The sequence below is a fragment of the Schistocerca nitens genome, chromosome 5 (genome assembly GCF_023898315.1).
Source record: "Schistocerca nitens isolate TAMUIC-IGC-003100 chromosome 5, iqSchNite1.1, whole genome shotgun sequence".
Taxonomy (NCBI): domain Eukaryota; kingdom Metazoa; phylum Arthropoda; class Insecta; order Orthoptera; family Acrididae; genus Schistocerca; species Schistocerca nitens.
The window spans coordinates 844,962,330-844,985,311 of NC_064618.1; the positions used below are offsets into that span (position 1 = coordinate 844,962,330).

At 39.4% G+C, this 22,982-nt stretch overlaps 1 protein-coding gene across 1 annotated transcript in view; it reads right to left on the minus strand.

Annotated features, from left to right (window-relative positions):
* LOC126260152 (leishmanolysin-like peptidase) overlaps positions 1 to 22,982 on the minus strand; it is a 613,327-nt gene that overhangs the window by 13,342 nt on the left and 577,003 nt on the right. The window contains exons 11-13 of the mRNA XM_049957411.1: positions 7,889 to 8,048; positions 2,763 to 2,929; positions 1,244 to 1,363 (exon numbers count right to left, since the gene is read on the minus strand). Coding sequence (XP_049813368.1) covers positions 1,244 to 1,363; positions 2,763 to 2,929; positions 7,889 to 8,048 — 447 coding nt within the window. The remainder of the gene's footprint in view (positions 1 to 1,243; positions 1,364 to 2,762; positions 2,930 to 7,888; positions 8,049 to 22,982) is intronic.

Genomic DNA, 22,982 nt, shown 5'->3' on the forward strand with positions numbered 1-22,982 from the left:
CGGCGGTTGCTGCGCAAACAAGTTCTCCACGTACGCGTACACCACCATTACTCTACCACGCAAACATAGGGGTTACGCTCGTCTGGTGCGAGACGTTCCCTGGGGGGTCCACCGGGGGCCGAACTGTACAATAACCCTGGGTTCGGTGTGGGGCGGCGGAGGGGTGAAGTGGACTGCGGTAGACATTGTGGGGTTGTGGACCACTGCGGCTGCGGCGGGGACGGAGCCTCTCCGTCGTTTCTCGGTCCCCGGTTAACATAGGTAGGCAGAGTACTGGGAGTAAGACATCACAGTCCTCTCCCAACACGTATGACAGAGCTCCAATGAAACAATTGTGCCACTATCCGCAACCAAGTGTTTTGCATTCCTTCCTGTAAACACTTACTTATCTCAGAAAGTATATGGTTCTAGACCCATGTCTGTTGGACTTATTTTTCTTGTTTCAACGAGAACTACCACCTCTCAAAGTATTCGATACTTTTATCTGAACATCCTGTATAGACACCAAATGTAAACATATCTTAACAGTAATACGACACCACTGATTTTATCAACAATATCAGTAGATCATCCAACAAAATGAATTATATCTGTTAGTTACAAACTTCAGTTGCTGGGTTTTACCTGAAATTTTTTTTGCTTTAGTCCTTGTGTTTCTGATTTATTTGGGACAACAAGGCAGGCCATTAATGGGATATCAATCACAAGACATCTGAACAAATGACATTTCTTTCATATCCCATTAGATGAATTAAATTATTTAATTAAATTTTCTCTCATAAAGAAAATAAATACATTTTTATGCAAGAGGTAATTCTTATTTGAGCAGAGCTCACAGTTTTGTACAGTCCAGTCACACATCACCAAATACAAGTGCAATAGTAAAACAACAGTTACAATGGACAAGTCGTTTATCATCATGACCAGTTCTGATGTTTAAACCTCTTCAGTGTGCATGATAGAATATCATAACCTAAACACAAGGTTTATGTATATAAAATATTCATGTCACTGCAAATTGAACCAAGTTTTGATGTACAAATCTTGTGTATATGCACAACATTCAATGATATATATCTGAATATAATTTTACATTAATCAAACCTAGTATGCCGATGAACTGTTTATACAGTGGACACTTCTCGTTCACTATTAATGTAATTCTACAGTTGTGGGATACCCTATTATCACCAGCAAATGAGGAACAAAATGTATGTGCAATGTGAAATTTCTTTATGCTTACCTCACAAAGTTCTTTGCAAGAAGGGCACACAAGGGCCCCTCTATGCAACCAGCCATCTACATTTATTTGAATGGGCAATTCTTGTTTTTCATGATAACAAGTATATGTGTAATTAGACACCTGCATAAAAAACAGTATGGTCAGTGAAACATATATGGTGTAATTTCATTCAATGTAAATATGTAATAGTTATTACAACATTCAATGTTGATCTGAGCTCTCTGAATGTAACAATATTGTTATGCAGTGTCTGCACAAGTAAATCCAATGTAATTATTTGGTTGTTTATTAGTGGGTGCAATCTATTTTCTACTGACTCACTTTCATTTACATTAAACAATGGAAAATCCAGTACAGAATAACCTCTTGTACCTATCTGCAACCCAGCATCTCTGCCATGTGGAGAATAGCAACTGTCCTTAGTGCACATGTCTTGCTTTCTTAATAACAGGTTTTTACAACACTGGCAGTAACTGAGTTTTTACCCTTGACTAGAGTCTGACCTCATCACTAGGTAGAGTGCTCTTTTCCTAGCACTGGATACTTAAATCCTTGGGGTTATACACCCCTCACCCTTGCTTCTGTCCAATTTTATCCTTGTCTGCTTCAGTGGAAAATAAGACTCAACGTGCTGAATGAATATGCTTCAGAAATCATTAAATTTTTTCCAACTACACTGATTTATACATTTTCCCCCAGCATCCTTCCCATAATTCCTCTCTAAACACTGTGACTAAGTCATTGTTCATAATTCTGTGATAGAAATTTTTGTTTTATGATCTGAACCTACTGGTCAACATATTTTATTATTAACGTTTCCATTTTAGTCACTCTTACCTCTGCATTAGTAATAGCACCTAAAAACAAATTGTCAATGGTCATTGCACTATATCCTTCAATTCTTGTAGGAATTTTTTCTGCAGCAAATAATCCTAACCTGGCATCAATCACTATAGGTGGTATAGATTAGTACTATGTAACAAGATCGACATTAAAATCTCCACAAGAAACGCTTCACCAATTAACTGTCACTACCTGCTTTAAGAAGCTTAAGATGTTTCCTTTGATGGCTTGTAAACTGTATATACTCATAGTTTGTATGTATTCTAATTCACTGCTGTAGTACAGCATTCTAAGAGCTGTTCAACACAATATTCATTAACCTACGACAGCACTCCTCTGTTGGGTCTTAATGGTTTTAGAGGAGTATGTTATTGGCTTGCACCCTTCAAGACGTATCTGTCTGATGTCAGTGACTTCAATGTGATATTCTGATAAGTGCAATATACCTACTGACATTCTATCCACCTTCCGTTATCTTATGTGGATGTTAGGGGCTCACCCATTTTGGGGTTCCTAATGTTTTGATGAGAGATATTAAATACATGTTCTTTAATATCTATGGCTTCAGCCTTGTTGCACTATTTCATTTTATGAGAAAATAGATATTGATGTTATTTAAACTCGTTCATTGTATAGATTACACACAGTAATTTTTCATATGTTCATATTTACTCACCAATATATGCAGTCGACCACCACGACAAAGATACTGATAACAACCTGATCCCCAATGTTGCCACTGACGGACCTGTCTACATGATCGCTCTTCCCACATCTGGTCAGTGTGTTCAAAGCATTTTGAATCAGGTCCATAACTCTCTAAGGCAAAGTTCTTCTCGGGCTCTGCAAATAGTGAGCAAGCCTATCAAAAGAAAGCTCAAGCAAATTGAAACAAAATACCCTTTCTTATACCAAATATAAAAACAATATAGATAAAAAGATTTACTCACCAAATGGTGGCAGGAGAAAACATTTAAAGGTTAGGTAAATGAGAGCTTTTGAGGCCAGTGGCTCATGCAGATGGATTAAAAGGGAAGGAAGAGGGATAAAGGAAATGGACTGGCAAGGTTTTTAGGAAAAGGGTAGAGCTCGGACAAGTCGTCCAGAACCTTAGGTTAGGAAGGCTTACCATCCAGGTTGAAAAGGAAAGACCGATAGTTGGGGACTGCACCAGATGATATTTGAAAACCTGTGAGTTTGAAAGTGGAAGATATGATGATAGTAAGCAAGCCAGAAATTACTGACAAAACATTCATGCAAGAGTTAGTAAGACTGAAAAGCTAAGTGAATTGTACGTGGAAGAGGTGGAGGCTGGGGAAAAATAGACAGTTCAGAGAATAAAAGATATGTAAAACTAAAAAGGAGTGAAGAAAGAAATCGTTACCAAGATGAAATGCTGAGACCGAATAAACTAAGATAAATTTACAGTAAGGTGGGTGGTGAGAACCAAGGACATGTTGTAACACCAGTTCTTACCTGCAGAGTTCTATGGAACTGAACTGGTGCCTAAGGAAAAAATCTAGGTGGCATGTTTAGTGAAACAGGCACCGAGGTCACGATTGTCATGTTGTAGAGCGTGCTCTGCAACAAGATATTGTGTGTTGCCAGTATATACCCTATGTGTATGTCCATTCATCCCAATTGATAACTTGGTGGTAGTCATACCAGTGTAAAAGACTGAACGGTGTTTACTTAACAGCCGGAACATGGCACATGTCGTTTCACAGGAGGCTCTCCCCAAGTTACAGGGCTGGTATAGATGCTGTTACAAGAGCGCATAGGGCAAGTCTTACAGTGGTTCTGATCACAGGGGGTAGGAGCCATACGGTAAGGAAATTGGTACAGAAGGAGCATAGGTCTGACCAAAATATTCCTGGAATCTGCAGAATTGGGGGGGGGGGGGCATAAAGCTATTCTAGGTGTGATGGGCAAAATGCCTGACAGAATGGACCTCATTTCAGGGCACGATTTTAGGAAGTCATACCCTTGTTGAAGTAGCTGATTAATACACTCAAGACCAGGATAATACTGAGTGGCATTAGCAGTACCAGGAATGGATGTGATGTCCCAGGAACTCTCCTCCTGAAATATGGTGGTGGAGTAATTATGTCCGGTGAAGGGTGAGGTGAAAATGGTGGTGTATTGCTGTAAAGAATCTGCGTCTGAACAAATACCTTGCCCCAAATGCCAAGGCTCTATGGGAGGGAACATTTGACATAGAAAGGATGGCAACTGTCAAAATGTAAATACTTTTGTTTGTTACTAGGTTTAATGTGAACAGCTGCAGCTGTAGCTGACCTTCGGTGAGGATGAGGTCAACGTAAAGGAAAGTGGGCACCGATTCGGAATAGAACAATATAAAAAACTACTGTGAGATTGTATTTAGATATTCCAAAAATTTTAACAGGTCAGCCTCAACTTGAGTCCATATGGCAAAGACATCATCAATGTATCTACACAATACCAGCAGCTGAAGGCTCATGGATTCCAGGAAGGCTCCCTCCAAGTGACCCATGGAAAGGGTTGGCATAGGAAGGAACCATCCTGGTTCACACGGCTGTGCCCCTGGTATATTTGTAAGTCTGGCTCTCAATGGTAAGATCTTTGTTTGTAAGCATTAAGGCTGATGAAGGTGAGCAGGAATGACAGTATAGGTTTGGAACCGGGTGGCCAATGGTCAAAATAATGTTCAGCAGCAGACAGACCATGTCCATAGGGGATGTTGCTGAAAGGGAGGCGGCATCAATAGTGACAAGAAAGTTGTACGATTGGAGTGGGATGGGCACAGATTTCAGATGATAGAGGAAATGGTTGGTGTCTTTAATATAGGAGTAAAGTTTTTGTACTACAGGTTGCAGGTGTTGATCAACTAAGCCAGGCATATGTTTAGTGGGTGCTCTGAAGCCAAATACTACGTGATGGCTATGATAATTGGATTTGTGGATCTTAGGAAAAAGGTAAAAGCTGAGGGTGCACGGTTTGGGTCGAGTAGGAAGTTCTGTAGATTGAGGTGTTAGTCTCTGTGAGGGGCCTGAGGTTCTAAGCGGAGACTGTAGGTCAGTCTGTATCGCAGAGATGGGATCTTGTGGGCAGATGCTGTACAGAGAGGTGTCTGATAGCTGGCATGGGAGGATAAGGATGGAGTCGTCATTTTTTAGGGAATGAAGAGCATGGAGTTCTGCAGACAGCAGGTTACAATCATGGTTTGGTTTAGCTACAGTGATGACACCTTCGCCATATGGCCTCAGAGCTGTTAAAATTTTTGGAATCTCTAAATACATTCTCTCCATTATATTTCACATAGTCCTATTCTGTATCCCATGAGACTTTCCTTGATGTTGACCTGTTCCTCACCGAGGGTCGACTACAAATTTCTGTTCACAGTAAACTTACTAACAAACAACACTACCAGGTGTACCGGTATGAAATGAGCGTTAAGATACAAATGTGTCGATAGGGAACATTTGTTGTGAATGAGCCTTAAATTTTTTTTTGTTTGGTTGGTATGGCATCTGCCAAAGATATTTAGTATACATCAAGTCATGAAACAAACAACAGCATATGTTCTCATCGTGTTAACAATGTCGAATTTTGTACCAGAAAGTGATGATTTGCAGAAAGCATTAGTTTCTTGTTTTCATTTGAAAAAAAGTGGTGCAGAGTCGCATCGAATGCTTGTCGACGCATATAGTGATCATGTTCTATCAGAAGCAACATGCAAAAGATGATTTCAAAGCCTCAGAAACAATGATTTTGATGTAAGAAATGAAGAACGTGGAAGACCACCAAAAAAGTTCGAAGACACCGAATTGCAAGCAATATTGGATGACTTTGAGAGTCAGAAGCAAATGGCAGCAATGCTAAATGTTGCACAACAAACAGTTTCTGACCGTTTGAAAGCTATGGGAAAGATCCAAAAGTGTGGAAAATGGGTACCAAATGAACTGAATGAAAGACAGATGGAAAACCGAAAAACCATTTGTCAAATTTTGCTTCAAAGACATGAAAGGAAATCAATTTTGCATCGAATTGTTACTGGCGATGAAAAATGGATTTACTTTAAGAATCCTAAACGGAAAATATCATGGGTTAATCCGGGACAACCATCAACATCGTCTGCAAAACCAGATTGATTCGGCAAGAAGACAGTGCTCTGTGTTTGGTGGGATCAGTAAGGTGTGGTGTATCATGAGCTTCTAAAACCCAGTGAAACTGTGAAAACTAATCACTACAGACAGCAAATGATTAATTAGAACTATGCATTGATCGAAAAAAAAACTGGAACGGGCCAGAGGACATGGCAAAGTAATTTTTTTACACGACAATGCACCTGCACACAAAGCAAAACTGGTTCAGGATACAATCAAAACACTTGGCAGGGAGCTGCTACTCCACCTGCCATATTCACCAGACTTGGCCCCTTCCGACTACCATTTGTTTTCATCAATTGGCTGACGAACACTTCGATTCCTACAAAGAAGTCGAAAATTGGGCATCGGATTGGTTTGCTTCAAAAGACGAACATTTCTATTGGCGTGGTGTCCACAAATTGCCAGAAAGGTCAAAATGTATAGAAAGTACTTTGAATAAAATGTTTTTACTATTCAATTCAAAATTAGTGTTTCATTTTCACAAAAAGATGCTCATTTCATACCGGTACGCCTGGTATTTATATTTTGACAGCTGCCAGTATTTCCAAATCAAATGTTCCCTTGCATACAGCCTCGGTATGTCTGACTTTTGCCCACCACACCTGTTTCCACAATATCCTGGTCAGACCCCATGTTCTCTCTGCATCCATTTCTCTACCCTAAGGCTTCTACCCCTGTAACCAGCTGCACTGTTAAGACTTGCTCCATGCACCTCTGACGCCTATACAAACCCTGTAACTTGCAAAACATATACTATCAAAGGGAGAGCCACCTGTGAAACAACACATGTCGTGTGCCAGCTGTTATGTAAACACTGTTCGGCCTCAACAATGGTACAACTATGACCAACTGATCGGTTAGGATGAATGGACATAGACACAGGGTGTATACTGGCAACACACAGTATTCTGCTGCGAAGCACACTTTACAATATGACAGTCATGACATTGGTGCCTGTTTCACAACACTTGCCATCTGAATTCTTCCCCCAGACATCAGTTTCTCAGAACTCCACAGGCGGGAACTGGTGTCATAAAATATACTTGGTTCTTACCACGCACCTAGCCTTTTTTAGTTAGCTACATCTTATATTTTCTGATCTGTCTATTTTTCCCAGCCCTCCAACTCTACCACATACAATGCCCTTAACTTCCCACTCTTACTAACTCTTGATGATTTTTTTACGTTAATCTTTGTCTCCCTTATTATCCTGTCTTACACCTTTTAAGCTCTCAGGTTTTCAAATATCATCTGGTGCAGTCCCCAGCAATCAGTATTTCCTTCTCATTCTATCCAGTAAATCTCCACAAACCCGGGTTTCTGAACAACTTTTCAGAACTCTCCCCATTTCCTACACCTTGGCAGTCCTTTTCCTTCATTCCTCTTCCTTCCCCTTCAACCCTTTTGCCAGAAGGAGTTACTAACTCTGAAAGCTTGCAAATTTTGTTAACCTTTATGTATGTTTTCCACTGCTGCTGCTTAACGAATACATTTTTTATCTGTCCAATTACATTCAAATTTCAAAAATTGGTTATATTTGTTGATGTGCAACATAAAAATGTAATACAACAAGCATTACATTACAAATGGTATGCTCAAATACCTGTCATATTTTATTTAAGATAAAATAACACAGATAACATTTACTTACGTGGATTGTTCTCTATATACTGGCAATGCGAACCTCTGACCACCACATTTTTAGACCTCCACGTAAATTCTTGTATGTATGGACAGTAATCTGCTAATGATACAGATCCACCATAGTAGGATACTCTCTCCTTGTCTACATGTGGTATGGAGTCAAAGTTCTGAAAGAAAAGAGATTTTGTAGCTTTTCTCCACCTGATCAACAATTTTATTGTTCGGTGCTGAAGATTATGATTCCTTTGATACTAGTTTACATTTAAAATTAAACTTATATTCTCATATTGTTTTGCAGTGATGCAGTTCACCTTCTAATAGCAAAAATTAAGCTTTCTGTTAGCATTATGATGTACAATCAGCTTATACAACTAACTGAAACTACTGTAATTTTTATGATCTAGGGAGATGAAATTTTTCATTCCAGGAACAATAGCTTAACTGAAAATTGTTTTTGTCAGTTTAGAGACAGCTATTGAAATGGCTAGTAGAAAAAAAACAGGTTATTCAATTAAGAGAGAAAGGAAAAATACAGCAAATGTGTAAATTTTGCCATGAATATCAATTATGCCTCTAAGTAAATTGAGTACATATGAGGTTTACCCGAAACGCCCCTGCTTTAGAAATTGACACAAAAATACTAGAAAAGGATGCTGCAATACAGAACCAACAGTGAGAAGTGAAGTCACTATAAGACCACGATCAGGAGTGTCAAAAACTGAAGGTGAAGACAGAACTGCAATGAAGGTATTTTCCCTATTATTTCATTCCTCAGTGTCCTCCATTTCCCCTTGTATATAAACTTTGGTCTCAGAGTTGGAGAACTGTTTTGCCCATCACCTGTATTGTTGTCAACAACATCAGTGTTATTGCTTTCAACATATGTGGCCTTTTTATCTATCTTATGGCTGTTGACAGTTCTCTTTTTTATCTTATTCTGTTATGTAGCAGTGATGTTTTAAATCCATAACTAAGTGAACTAGTACCTCAAAATACAAGTTTCTAATCCTCGAGTAATTTCAGTATTACAACCATCTAACGTGATACAGTTCTGCCACACTGGCTGTCACTGAATGGATGAAGGTACCTTTATATTTTGCATTCAGTGCTGCACTGTTCTGTATCTACACCTACACACTACAAACAGTTGTGAAGTGCTTCCCATTCTACCACCTATTATGGTTTCTTCCTGTCTCATTTGTGTATGGAGTGTGGGAAAACTGATTGCTTAAACACCTCAGTGTGTAATTAGTCAAATCTTATGTTTGCAGTCTCTACAGGAATGATATGTAGTGTGGTTACAGTATATTCCTAGATTTCTCACTTAAGCTTTTATAAGCAATATTTTGTGGGATAATGTCTGTCAGTTCAAGTTATCCAGCATTTCCATGATGCTCTCCCATGGATCAAGTGAAGCTTACAGCCAATTGATCCATTTTGTGTTTCCAAAAATTGTCACACATAGTTGGTTGTGACTCATTACAGTCATAGTATACTAGTTTTTGGATTTTGTGAAGTGCACTATTTTACATATCTGAACACTTCAAACACGTTGTCAGTCTTTGCACCTCTTTGAAATCTTATCTACATTTGACAGAATACTTGTGTACCTTTTTTCAGATTGTACTTCCTTGTCTATAACTGCACAATTTGAGGTAATTACTTATATTGTCTGCCAGATCATTAATATACAGCATCAACAGTGAGGCCCCAAAAGACTTGCCTGCAGCATGCCTGACGTTACTTTGTGTGACTATACATAATACCCTTGAGCCACAGCTGGAATCTGTCAAATCGTACAAAAATGTGGCTACAATACTTTGTAGGGACATGAAATGCATGATCACATAGGCTCAGTGTGGCACTGTAAGCATCTTATCATAATGGTGTCAGCTACAAATGACAAACGAATTGCAATACAATGGCTATGGTTTGAGTTGCACACTACGCCATCCATACTGTTCGATGCGCTTGGCTGCACAATTTGGTCGTCAACAGTTATGGCACTGTTAGTTAGGTAAGCCCGTCCAACAAAGCAAGATCATACCACATCGCATGGAAAAAGTCAGTTTTTAATTGTCCTGGGGCCAAAAACCTCATAAATAGCAAAAGACATCAGTTTCTAATGGTCGTGAGACTGGATGACATATTCAATATGCCGTCCACCATTTTCTGTCACAGGTTAAAATCAAGGAACAGCATGTTCCACAAAAGATCAGTGTTTTTTTCCCCTCCTTTTTTTGTGGGGGGGTGGGGCGGGTGTTCACATTCAGAATGTGTTGCCCGATGCTTGCCTGCAATTCAGTTATGTTCGCAATTGGATGGCTACACTGAGGGGAAATGGTGGCTGATAATTCTAGAAATCCTGAAGTGCCCCTGCAGCACCTGCTTCACTTGTGGAGGAGCACCATCTTACATAAAAATGATCCTATCCACACTGCTGAAGGGTCAGAATGATGATGTGTGAAAGACTCTCACAGCATTTACCAGTGATGGTACCCGAATGCCCATCTCCTTGCCCTACTATAAATGATGACACCAGCCTGCACCATACAGTTAACTTTGCGGAATGAAGTGGCACTGGTTGATGTGTGAGCAGATTTACTGTTGCACTTCTGTGTACTGACATGTCATTTGACACGGCAAGGGGCTTTGTCTGTCCATAGAATGTTCCATGGCCATTCATTGTCCATTTACTTGTGAGCATGAAATTCCACAGCCAACATTTATTCTGCTGGCAGTTCAGAAGGGAGCAACTCCTAAAGGTGGGCGAGTTTGTATAGCTAGCAATGCAGAATGTTTTGCGGGATTTTATGCACCATGCTCGCAGGCATGTCTAATGTTCGGGCAGTTCCCCACACCTGCATGTTTGGATACCACCACTCAACCCCTCCTACAATGCTGCGGCCACATCGACACATGCTGGATCAACTATTTTCCTCCCTATACCTCACCACACTTCAAGAGAACCTGTCTTTTCAAATTTTTTGGTAATGTTGTCCCAGACTGTAGCAGACATCAGACCAATACTTTTTTCATACTCTGAGTATCCGGAACTTCTGCAGAGCTACTGGCGCCCAGTCACCGTTCTTTTAAAATAGCTTCATGCGATCCTTCATGGAGACAGTCACATTGGGTATTTTGGACTCAAACTGAGGGGTAGTTGTGTGCTGCGCGTCTGTTGGAATGCATATTCAGAGGCTTATAGTGCAATCGATTGGTAAATTTTTCTTTAAACTTTTTAGTTCCATGACATTTCACCCTCCGTCAGCAACATGCTGTTCAAATTTGACATCATTCTGAGCAGTGGTTCTCTTTCTACAGCGCTTTGAAAGTGGAACACTATGGACATCCTGTATGTTGAGTTTCTCAAAGAGATATGACACTACCTCCTCTTTATCTAGTTTGCAGAACACGTGCATTTTTTCTGTTTTTTAGTTGCCCTTTTTACTTTGGTGTTCATTGTTACTACAACTGCCTCATTATCACTGATACCACTTTCAACATGGACAACCTCAAAGAAATCAGGTCCTTATTTTACACATCTAGTTCCGTTGGACTAAATGGAGGAGCAAATCTCCAAGGTCATGGAACGTGTCAGTACATGAAATTACAACATTAAAGTAATAACAGATAAAAATAAAATGTTTATGAATCCCAAAACAGACAAGCCATAAGTTTATGTGAACGCAATCAATAAAACAACACAGGAATCAGCTTAATTTTTCTGGGAACTTCTCAACAGAATAGAAGGAGTAACCCATGGGGAAACTCTTCAGTTTCAATTTGAAAGTGCATGGATTACTGCCAAGATTTTTAAATTCTTGTGATAACTTATTGAAAATGGATACAGCAGTATACTGCACACCTTTCTGCACAAGAGTCAAGGAAGTGTGATCCAAATGCAGATTGGATTTCTGCCTAGTATTAACTGAATGAAAGCTGCTAATTCTTGGAAATAAGCTGCTATCGTTAACAAGAAACAACAGTAAAATGCCCGAACCGCCCGTTTCTGAGCCAAAAATATCCTTTGAGATTGGGAAAACTTACCCCAAAATATAATACCATATGTCATAAGCAAATGAAAATAGGCAAACCAGACTAATTTTCATGTTGAACAATCACATACTTCAGATATCATTCATACAGTAAAAATGACAGTATTAAGTCTTTGAACAAGATCCTGACTGTGGGGTTTCCATGACAGTTTACTAACACATACCAATTTGAACTGTTCAGTTTCACTAATCATATGCCCATTCTGTGAAATTAAAACACCAGGTTCTGTTGAATTGTGTGTTAGAAACTGTAAAAACTGAGTCCTACTGTGATTTAGCATTAGTTTATTTTCTACAAGCCATGAACTTCTGTCATGAACTGTACTATTTGAAACAGAGCCAATGTTGCACACAACATCCTTTACTAACAAGCTAGTGTCATCAGCAAACAGAAATATTTTAGAATTACATGTAATACTAGAGGGCATATCATTTATATAAATAAAGAGCAGGAGTGGTCTCAGCAATGACCCCTGGGGCACCAACCCGTTTGACACTGCCCCCCCCCCCTCCCCCCTCAGATTCCTCTCCATAGCCACTCTCAACACTGTGAATAATGACCTTTTACTGTCTGTTGTTAAAGTAAGAGATGAACCAATTGTGACCTACTCCCTGTATTCCATAATGGTCCAACTTCTAGAAAAATATTTTCTGATCAACACAATCAAGCACCTTATTAAATCAAAAAAGATGCCTGGAATTCAAAACTTTTTGTTTAATCCATCCAGTTCCTCAACAGAGAAAAGAGAATATAGCATTTTCAGTTGTTAAACCACTTCTAAAACTGAACTGTACATTTGATAGCAAATTATGTGAAATAAAATGATCAATTATCCTTACATACACAGCCTTTTCAATAACTTTAGCAAACACTGATGACAGAGTAATATGTCTAAAATTGTCTGCATTATCCCTTTTTATAAAGCGACTTTACTATTGAGTACTTCAGTCGTACAGGGAACTGACCATTCGTAAAGGAAAAATTACAAATATGGCTAAGTACAAGGCTAACATGTGCAGCACAGTACTTTAATATTCTGCTAGATACTCCATCACATCCATGAGAATCCATAGTCTTTAGTGATTTAATTATTGACTCAATTTCCCCCTTGTCTGTATCACAGAGAAATATTTCAGACATCTATCTTGGAAAGGCATGTTCCAAGAGAGTTCATGACTCTTTATAGAAAGTAAGTTTTTATTTTCACCAGCAATGCTCAGAAAATGATGGTTAAATACTGTAAGTATATCTGACATATCAGTAACAGAAATATTTTTACTATTTATGTCATCAACCTTGTGCTACTGATTATATGTTTTTAATTTTATCCTGTGAATTAGCTATTTTATTTGTGCGCCACATACTCTTTGCCTTCCTAGTAACATTTTTAAGAACCTTACAATACTGTTTGTAATGGGCTACTGTAGCTTGATTGTGACTACTACTAACATTTTGATAAATTCCCATTTGGTCTAAATGATATCCTTATCCCACAAGTCAGCCACCCAGGCTGCCTTTTACTGGTAGTACCCTGATTAGAACGTTCTAATGGAAACTAACTTTCAAAGAGAATGAGAAATGTGTTAAGGAAAGAATTACATTTGTCATTTATGTTATCGGCACTATAAACATCTTGCCACTCTTGTTCCTTAATGAAGCTTAAAAAAATTTCTATTGCCACTGTATTAGCTTTTCTACATAGTTTATGTATATAACATTTAATTGAATAAACCTTTTAGAGTTAAAATTTGTGCAACATGATCTGAAAGGAAATTACCCTTTTACTAACAGAATACCCATCTAGTAATGAAGAATTAATAAAAATATTGTCTATGGCTGTGCTACTGTTCCCTTGCACCCTTGGGAAAACCACAGTCTGCTAAGATCATATGAGTTTAAGAGATCTACCAACATCCTTTTCCTTGCACGGTCATGTACAGAATTAATATTGAGTCACCAAATATAAATAATTTTTGGTGCTTCCTATAAAGTGAACCAAGAAGCCTCTCTAGCTTGAGCAGAATGCCCTGAAGTCAGAGTTACGAGACCTATAAATAACAACAATTACAAGTTTAGTATCATTAAATTCAACTGCCCCTGTACCACATTCAAATAACTGTTCATTGCAATGTTGTGATATGGCTACACACTCAAATGGAGTAATGTTTTTTTATGTCTATGGCCTCTCCTTGAAAAGCAGACAGCTAATCTGTATCCTCGTAAAGGAAGCCTCTGATTTGTCAAATTATTTAAGTGGTTCCTCCAATATACCAATAATGTCACTGTCCAATATCTATAAGCAGTTCACTAAATTGATCTCTAATACCTCTTATATTTTGATGAAATATGATAATTCTTCTCCACTTCGATACCCGACCTATTTGCTGCAATTAGATCTAATATATTTTCATCAATGTAGGCTTCTGAACGGTAGCCTTTGCTGCTGGGCTTTTCCACAATGCTTCATTGACACCAGACATTCTGTCAGCAGCTGGCTCAGTGACTCTGGGCCCTTCAACACCGGCACCCCTGACTTGAGTGACCACTGCCTTCACCGTCAATACAGTTCTACCACATCAAGGAAGCGGAAATCGAGATGCTACCAGAGCCCTTGTCACCAGTACCTATTATACTACTTTGTGTGGGAATGGCTGTTGTGTATGTCCACAACTATGCCACTTCTGCCCCTACTCATCGGTTCAGGCCCGCAATCTCCTTCTGCCGCCACTGGCATCGACTTCAACATCAGCCACGGATGTTTCAACAGTGCCCTGACGTCCGCATTGGTAGAGTTCGTTTTCCCCATGTGGAGAAGGATGGTATAAGCCTATATATAATACGTGGATATGCACCATAGCACCAGACCTATGGTGCACTATACTTCGAATATTCTGCCAATGGGATCTGCGCAGGCCGGCTACCAGAGGTCACTTGCGATGGCAATGATTTGTGCACAGGGCACGGCATCCACTGCGCCGTCTACCAGAGCTCTCATCTTCATAAGTGCAGTGCAGCACACACTTGCCCATATATTCCATTCATACTTATTGTCAGCACCTGCTTCTATCAGTAACTACAGTGCATGCTTCTGTTTGAGTCTATGTTCTCAACTGTTGTTTGCTTGTATGCAGAAGAAGAATAAACTTCGGTTCATTTTGGTTGTGCTATTATTTGTATCTTAAAGTATGACACAGAAAGAAATGCAGAAGATGGGAGTGAGAAGTTTAAATGAAGGAATGGTAGACTGAAGTCTAGTAGGCATTGGAAAAGGCAGAATCAGACTATGAAGTTAATGTGGGTGTAAATGTTATGAAAGGACCTCATGAAATGTCAGCATAACCCCACTGCTAGGGAGTGCACGGAAATTTGTATTATTATTATTTTTCTTTTTTTTTTTTTTTTTAGTAGTAGCTGCAATGTATGAGGAAGAGTGGAAGGAACAAGCAAGAATAAGGAGCAAACAAAGTCTGAAGAAACTGCATCTCAAATAGTTAAAAATGCACAATTGTCATCTAGGCACAATTTTTGTATTTGTATTTGTATTATTTGCTTGAGAGAAACTCAAAAATGTGGCACAGTTAAAAGATTTATTAACTTTATTTATTTATTTATTTATTTATTATAGCCTGTTAATTCCTTGTGTCTCCCCGATTCTCTTTTAGATGGAATCTGGATTCCAGGAGGTTAAAAAATGACAGCATTTGTTGGCTCTAGAGATACATTCAGCCTATCTTTCAATACCCATTTTGTGTTACATTTTGCATTGGTAGAAGCATCCTCGAGATTAGTTTGAAGCAGAAAATACTACATTATACTTTTTTCTCTTTTAGTATGAATAAACTTTTGTAACAAAGTGAAGACCACATGGATCACACACATTAAAACAATATTTTAATCAAAATACTGTAATTTGATGTGCAACAGAATTTGTCACATAAAAATGAATAAAATCTGAATCCAGTCCTACCTAGACTATGGAACATAAAGGATTTCAATAAAAATATTCAATGATACTCCAGAAATGTGTTAAAAAAAGTCTCTATTGCACAAAAGAAGGGTAAAATCAGTACAAGAGAAAAATTCTAGATTAACTATTAACTGCAGTCTGATCTCTGGTTATAGATTTCTAATAACCATACTTTCACCTCCTTTTGTTTTTGTCATCCTCTTTTAATCATCATTGATTAATCACGTGATGCAATAACTTCTATCTTTGAGACATAACAAGTTGGAATGCTTCCATCTGCTATATTTTCTACACACATGAATAACTAATTTTTTTTTTTTTTTGAAACAGTAATACTGTTGTACATGAATATGTAGTACGTCCATAAATAGTTTTACAGGAAGTTCAGTTAAAAGTTATAACTAATTGAAAATTATACTATAGAACCTAATGTAAAGACATTTTGAGTTAATAGGCATAATACGAAGTGCTGTTACCATTAATTCCAAAGGAAAAATTTAACTCTTTCTGAAAATGTACTTTAAATTACCTGAAACTAATTAACTTACAAAATAAGTATGGACCCTCATAATTTCAACTGCCTATTTTGCCACAGTGCTTGCTCGATTCTGAACTTGATCAGTGTACTTTTGCTATTCTATTTTTTCCAAATCAGATAATACCCATTATTAACTGATCAGCCCTCTAATTAAGATTCTGAATCGTTTATCATAATGTAAAATTATTTTCAAGATGAATATTGCCAACAGGGAATCATAGCAAAGTTCCATATGCTTTTATAATTTACTTACTTTCAACATTGTCCATAAACCAAAAAACTGTCCAGATTCATAGGCCATTCAAAGAAGCAGAATTTAACCTAGCCACTTTTCAAAACATCATGTAATTTCTAAGATCAACAAATATCTGTATGCCAATATTTAAACAGCTCACACCACCATAAAATCTCTAATCTCGGCATGCTCTTGAACAAGTAACATCTACATATCTGAGTCTCAGGTGAGCTAATAATAGTGTAACACCTCCGTGACAGCCCGGCTTCAGTTACAAAATGAGTAATACTTATGTCAAAAGAGGCTGCGACCCAGAAATAAAAGTAATAACTAGTACTCTGCAAGCCACTTATGGTGTGTGGCAGAGGGTACTTCTGGTACCACTATCTGATTCCCTGTTCCCCATTTCAATCAAGATGGTGCGTGCGAAAAATGACTGTCAGTGAGCCCCTGTATTAGCTCCAATTTTTTGAATCTTCTCATTGTAGTAATTTCATAAGACATCTGTGGGAGAAAATCTGACTCTTCCCAAAATGTACTCCCTCAGAATTTCAATAGTGATCCACTCTTTGATTCACAACACCTCTCTTGTAGTGTGTCTGCCACTGGAGTTTGTTGGGCATCTCTGCAATGCTCTCGTACCAATTAAATGTGTGTGTGCCAAAAAACACTGCTCTTCATGGACCTTCTCTATCCCTTCTATTAGTCTTACATGGTAAAGGTCCCAAAGAGATTAGCAATACTCAAGAATTAGTTGAACAACCGTTTGATAAGCCACTTCTTTCATGGCTGAGTCACATTTCCTTAGGACTCTTCCTAAGGATCTCAGCCTAGTATCTGCTTTTCTACTATTAGTTTCGTGAGTTCATTCCACTTAAGGTCACTCTGGATGGTTAATCCTAGATATTTTATGGTAGGTACTGTTTCCAGCAATTTGTCATTGATGGTGCAGTTGCGCAGTATTGGAGTTCTTCTCCTATGTATGTGAAATATGTTCAGGATCAACTGCCAGTCACTGCAAGTCCTTTTGCAAATTGCTACAGTCTTCTGATGATGTTACCTTCTTGCAAACCACTGCAGCATTTGACAATAGCCTTAAGGAGTTTCCAACAACTTCTATTATATCATTTATATAAACTGTAAATAGTAGCAGTCTGATCACACTTTATTGAGGTACTCCTGCAACTAACTTTGGATCTGTTGATTTTGTTCCTTTAAGAATGACACGATGAGTTCTCTCTGCGTGAAGTCTTTAATACAGTTGAAAATCTGGCCTAATACTCAGTAAGCTCATGTTTTTTTCACTAAACAGCAGTGCCTTCATGAAGTTTAGGAAAATGGCATCAACCTGAGCACTGATGTTACAGCGCTGTGGATCTCATGCAGGAACAGAGTGAGCTGAATTTTGCAAGATCCCAATTTGCAGAATCCATGATGATTTTTACGGAGGAGATTTTCATTCTCCAAAAATATCATAATACATGGGCACAACACGTGTTTCACAATTTTACAACATACTGATGTCAGTGACATATGCCTATAATTACATGTATCTGGTCTACAACCCATCTTGAAAATGGCAATGACCTGCACTTTTTTTGCAGTCACTAGGTGCCCTTCATTACTCAGTGACCTACGCTGTACTGCTGCTAATATGGAGGCAAGTTGTTTCACATCAGCTGTGTACATTTTCACAGGTATCTCATCTGGTACTGACACCTTTCCCTTACTGAGTGACTGTAGTTGCTTTCCTATTCCATGATTGCTCACCTCAATATCTACCATTTCGGTGTTCATATGATGATTGAAAGTAGGGACCAAAATATGATTCTTCTGTGATGAAGCAATTTCAGAAGACCGAAGTCAGTACTTCAGCCTTCACTCTATCATCTTCCATTTTGGTGCCAGTATGGTCCTTGAATGAATAGTTACTTTTGATCTGCTTACTGATGTTATATAAGACCACACCCTCCCTCTTAGGGTTTTCAAGTCAGATTGTTTGGAAAAACTTCACTCTAACAGCTCACAAACTGTACTGCATTTGAGTTGGATCACATGGGTCATATTATTTACTAACTCAATGACAATGTGTTTCAATTACATCGCATTGTGAATTTGCATTCAAGATGGACAACGGTGATTAACTTTGATAATGATGTACTGCTAAGATAACAATCCAATACAGCAATAGACAGTGCTGATTAGTGTGAACATACTTCTACTGTGTATCTCATATAAGTGGGATGTTTTTGCTCAATCTGAAAAACAGCGCATTATTCTGGTGAAATTATTCTACCACTAATATTGTGACTTATGTTGATTGCCCTTTTGCCACACTAGGCTATTGCTAATTATTTTGTTGAGAGTAAGTCTACTGCACTAAAACTGGATAGAAAAAACTGTAGACAATTGCAGTATGGAATGTTTCTGTTGTTACTGCTGTTGTGGTCTTCAGTCCAAAGGCTCGTTTGATACAGCTCTCCATGCTAATCTATCCTGTGCAAGCCACAGGCTCTCCGAATAACTGCTGCAACCTAAATCCCTCCTCATTAGTTACATGATCTACCCATCTAATCTTCAACATTATTCTGTAGCATAAGATTTCAAAAGCTTTTATTCTCTTTTTGTATAAACTGTTATTATCCACATTTCACTTCAATACATGGCTACATTCCAGACAAAAATCTTCACAAAAGACTTCTTAACACTTAAATCTACATTTGAAGTTAACAAATTACTCTTCTTCAGAAATGCTTTCCTAGCCATTGCCAGTCTACATTTTATATCCTCTCTACTTTGACCATCATCAGTTATTTTGTTCCCCAAATAGCAAAACTCATCTACACTCCTGGAAATGGAAAAAAGAACACATTGACACCGGTGTGTCAGACCCACCATACTTGCTCCGGACACTGCGAGAGGGCTGTACAAGCAATGATCACACGCACGGCACAGCGGACACACCAGGAACCGCGGTGTTGGCCGTCGAATGGCGCTAGCTGCGCAGCATTTGCGCACCGCCGCCGTCAGTGTCAGCCAGTTTGCCGTGGCATACGGAGCTCCATCGCAGTCTTTAACACTGGTAGCATGCCGCGACAGCGTGGACATGAACCGTATGTGCAGTTGACGGACTTTGAGCGAGGGCGTATAGTGGGCATGCGGGAGGCCGGGTGGACGTACCGCCGAATTGCTCAACACGTGGGGCGTGAGGTCTCCACAGTACATCGATGTTGTCGCCAGTGGTCGGTGGAAGGTGCACGTGCCCGTCGACCTGGGACCGGACCGCAGCGACGCACGGATGCACGCCAAGACCATAGGATCCTACGCAGTGCCGTAGGGGACCTCACCGCCACTTCCCAGCAAATTAGGGACACTGTTGCTCCTGGGGTATCGGCGAGGACCATTCGCAACCGTCTCCATGAAGCTGGGCTACGGTCCCGCACACCGTTAGGCCTTCTTCCGCTCACGCCCCAACATCGTGCAGCCCGCCTCCAGTGGTGTCGCAACAGGCATGAATGGAGGGACGAATGGAGACGTGTCGTCTTCAGCGATGAGAGTCGCTTCTGCCTTGGTGCCAATGATGGTCGTATGCGTGTTTGGTGCCGTGCAGGTGAGCGCCACAATAAGGACTGCATACGACCAAGGCACACAGGGCCAACACCCGGCCTCATGGTGTGGGGAGCGATCTCCTACACTGGCCGTACACCACTGGTGATCATCGAGGGGACACTGAATAGTGCACGGTACATCCAAACCGTCATCGAACCCATCGTTCTACCATTCCTAGACCGGCAAGGGAACTTGCTGTTCCAACAGGACAATGCACGTCCGCATGTATCCCGTGCCAGGTGTAAGTCAACTACCCTGGCCAGCAAGATCTCCGGATCTGTCCCCCACTGAGCATGTTTGGGACTGGATGAAGCGTCGTCTCACGCGGTCTGCACGTCCAGCACAAACGCTGGTCCAACTGAGGCGCCAGGTGGAAATGGCATGGCAAGCCGTTCCACAGGACTACATCCAGCATCTCTACGATCGTCTCCATGGGAGAATAGCAGCCTGCATTGCTGCGAAAGGTGGATATACACTGTACTAGTGCCGACATTGTGCATGCTCTGTTGCCTGTGTCTATGTGCCTGTGGTTCTGTCAGTGTGATCATGTGATGTATCTGACCCCAGGAATGTGTCAATAAAGTTTCCCCTTCCTGGGACAATGAATTCACGGTGTTCTTATTTCAATTTCCAGGAGTGTATTTCAATTGTCTTGTATCCCAGTCTAATTCCCTCAGCATCACCTGATTTATTTCGAATACATTCCATTATCCTCGTCTGCTTTTGTTGATGGTCATCTCATATCCTCCTTTCAAGACACTGCCCATTCCATTCAACTGCTCTTCCAAGTCCTTCGTTGTCTCTGACAGAAATACAATGTCATCAGCACATCTCAAAGTTTTTATTTCTTCTCCCTGGACTTTAATTCCTACTCTATATTTTTCTTTGGTTTCCTTTACTGCTTGCTCAATGTACATACTGAATAACATGTGGGTAGGTACAACCCTGTTTACTTCGTTCTCAAATACGGATTCCCTTCCATACCCTATGACTCATAACTGTCATCTAGTTTCTGTACAAGTTGTATATAACTTTTCAGTCTCTGTATTTTACCCCTGCTCCCTTCAGAATTTCTGAGAGAGTACTTCAGTCAACACTGTCAAAAACTTCCTCTACAAAGTCTACAAACATAGGTTTGTCTTTCCTTAACCTATCTTCTAAGATAACTCGTAAGATCAGTACTGCTTGCATGTTCCGACAATTCTCTAGAATCCCAACTTATCTTCCCCAAGGTTGGTTTCTACCAGTTTTTCCATTTTTTGGTAAAGAATTCATGTTCATATTTTGCAACCATGACTTATTAAACTGATAGTACGGTAATATTCACACCTGTCAGCACCTTCTTTCTTTGGAATTGGAATTATTGTGTTCTTCTTGAAGTCTGAGGGTATTTCGCCTGTCTCATACATCTTGCAAACCAGATGGAAGAGTCTGGTCGTGGCTGGATATCCCAAGGATATTAGTGGCGCTGAGGGAATTCATCTACTCCATGCGCCTTGTTTCGACTTAGATCTTTCAACACTCTGTCAAATTCTTCTCGCAGTATCACAGTATCACGTCCCCTTCCATTTCTGTAATACTGCCCTCAAGTTAATCTCCCTTATACAGACCCTCTAAATATTCCTTCCACCTTTCAGGTTCCCTTCTTTGCTTAGGACTGGTTTTCCATCAGTGCCCTTGATATTCATACAGCTGCTTCTCTTTTCTCCAAAAGCCTCTTTAATTTTCCTGCAGGTGGTATCAATCATCCTCCTAGTGATATAGGCTTCTAAATCCTTACATTTGTCATCTAGCCATTCCCACATAGCCATTTCACACTACCTGTAAACCTCATTTTTTTAGACATTTGTATTCACTTTTGCCAGCTTCATTGGCTGCATTTTTTATATTTTCTCATTTCACCAATTAAATTCAATATCCCTCATGTTATCCAAGGATTCCTACTAGGCCTTTTCTTTTTACCTATTTTATCCTCTGCTTCCTTCACTATTTCATCTCCCAAAACTATCCATTTGGCTTTTACTTTTCCCTTTCCCCTGTAATAGTCAATTGCGCCTCATGCCCATCTGAAACTCTCAACCATCTCTAGTTCTTTCAATTTATCCCAGTCCCATCTTCTTAATATTCAACCTTTTTGCAATTTCTTCAGATTTTTGAAGTTCATAACCAATAAATTGTGTTCAAGAGTCCACATCTACTCCTGGAAATGTCTTGCAATTTAAAATCTGCTTTGAAAATCTCTTTCTTACCATTACATAAGCAATGTGAAACCTTCATGTCTCCAGGTTTCTTCACTTATACAACCTTCTTCCATGATTCTTAAACCAAATGTTAGTGATGATTAAATTGTGCTCTGTGCAAATTTCAACCAGCTTCCTCTTTCATTCCTTGCCCCTAGTCTACATTCACCAACTATTTTTCCTTCTGTTCCTTTTCCTACTGTTTAATTCCAGTCCCCCATCACAATTAAATTTTGTCTACCTTAACTATCTGAATAAGTTCTTTTATCTCATCATGTCTTTCTTCAATCTCCTCATCTGTGAAGCTAGTCAGCATATAAACTTGTTCCTGTACCTCCATTTAAAAGAGAACTTTTAATGCTGAGCTGGGCACAGACCATTAATATTTCAAAAGTGTTGTTGAAATTTACTAATATTCAACATTACATACCATGTGGGCTTCATTATTGGATT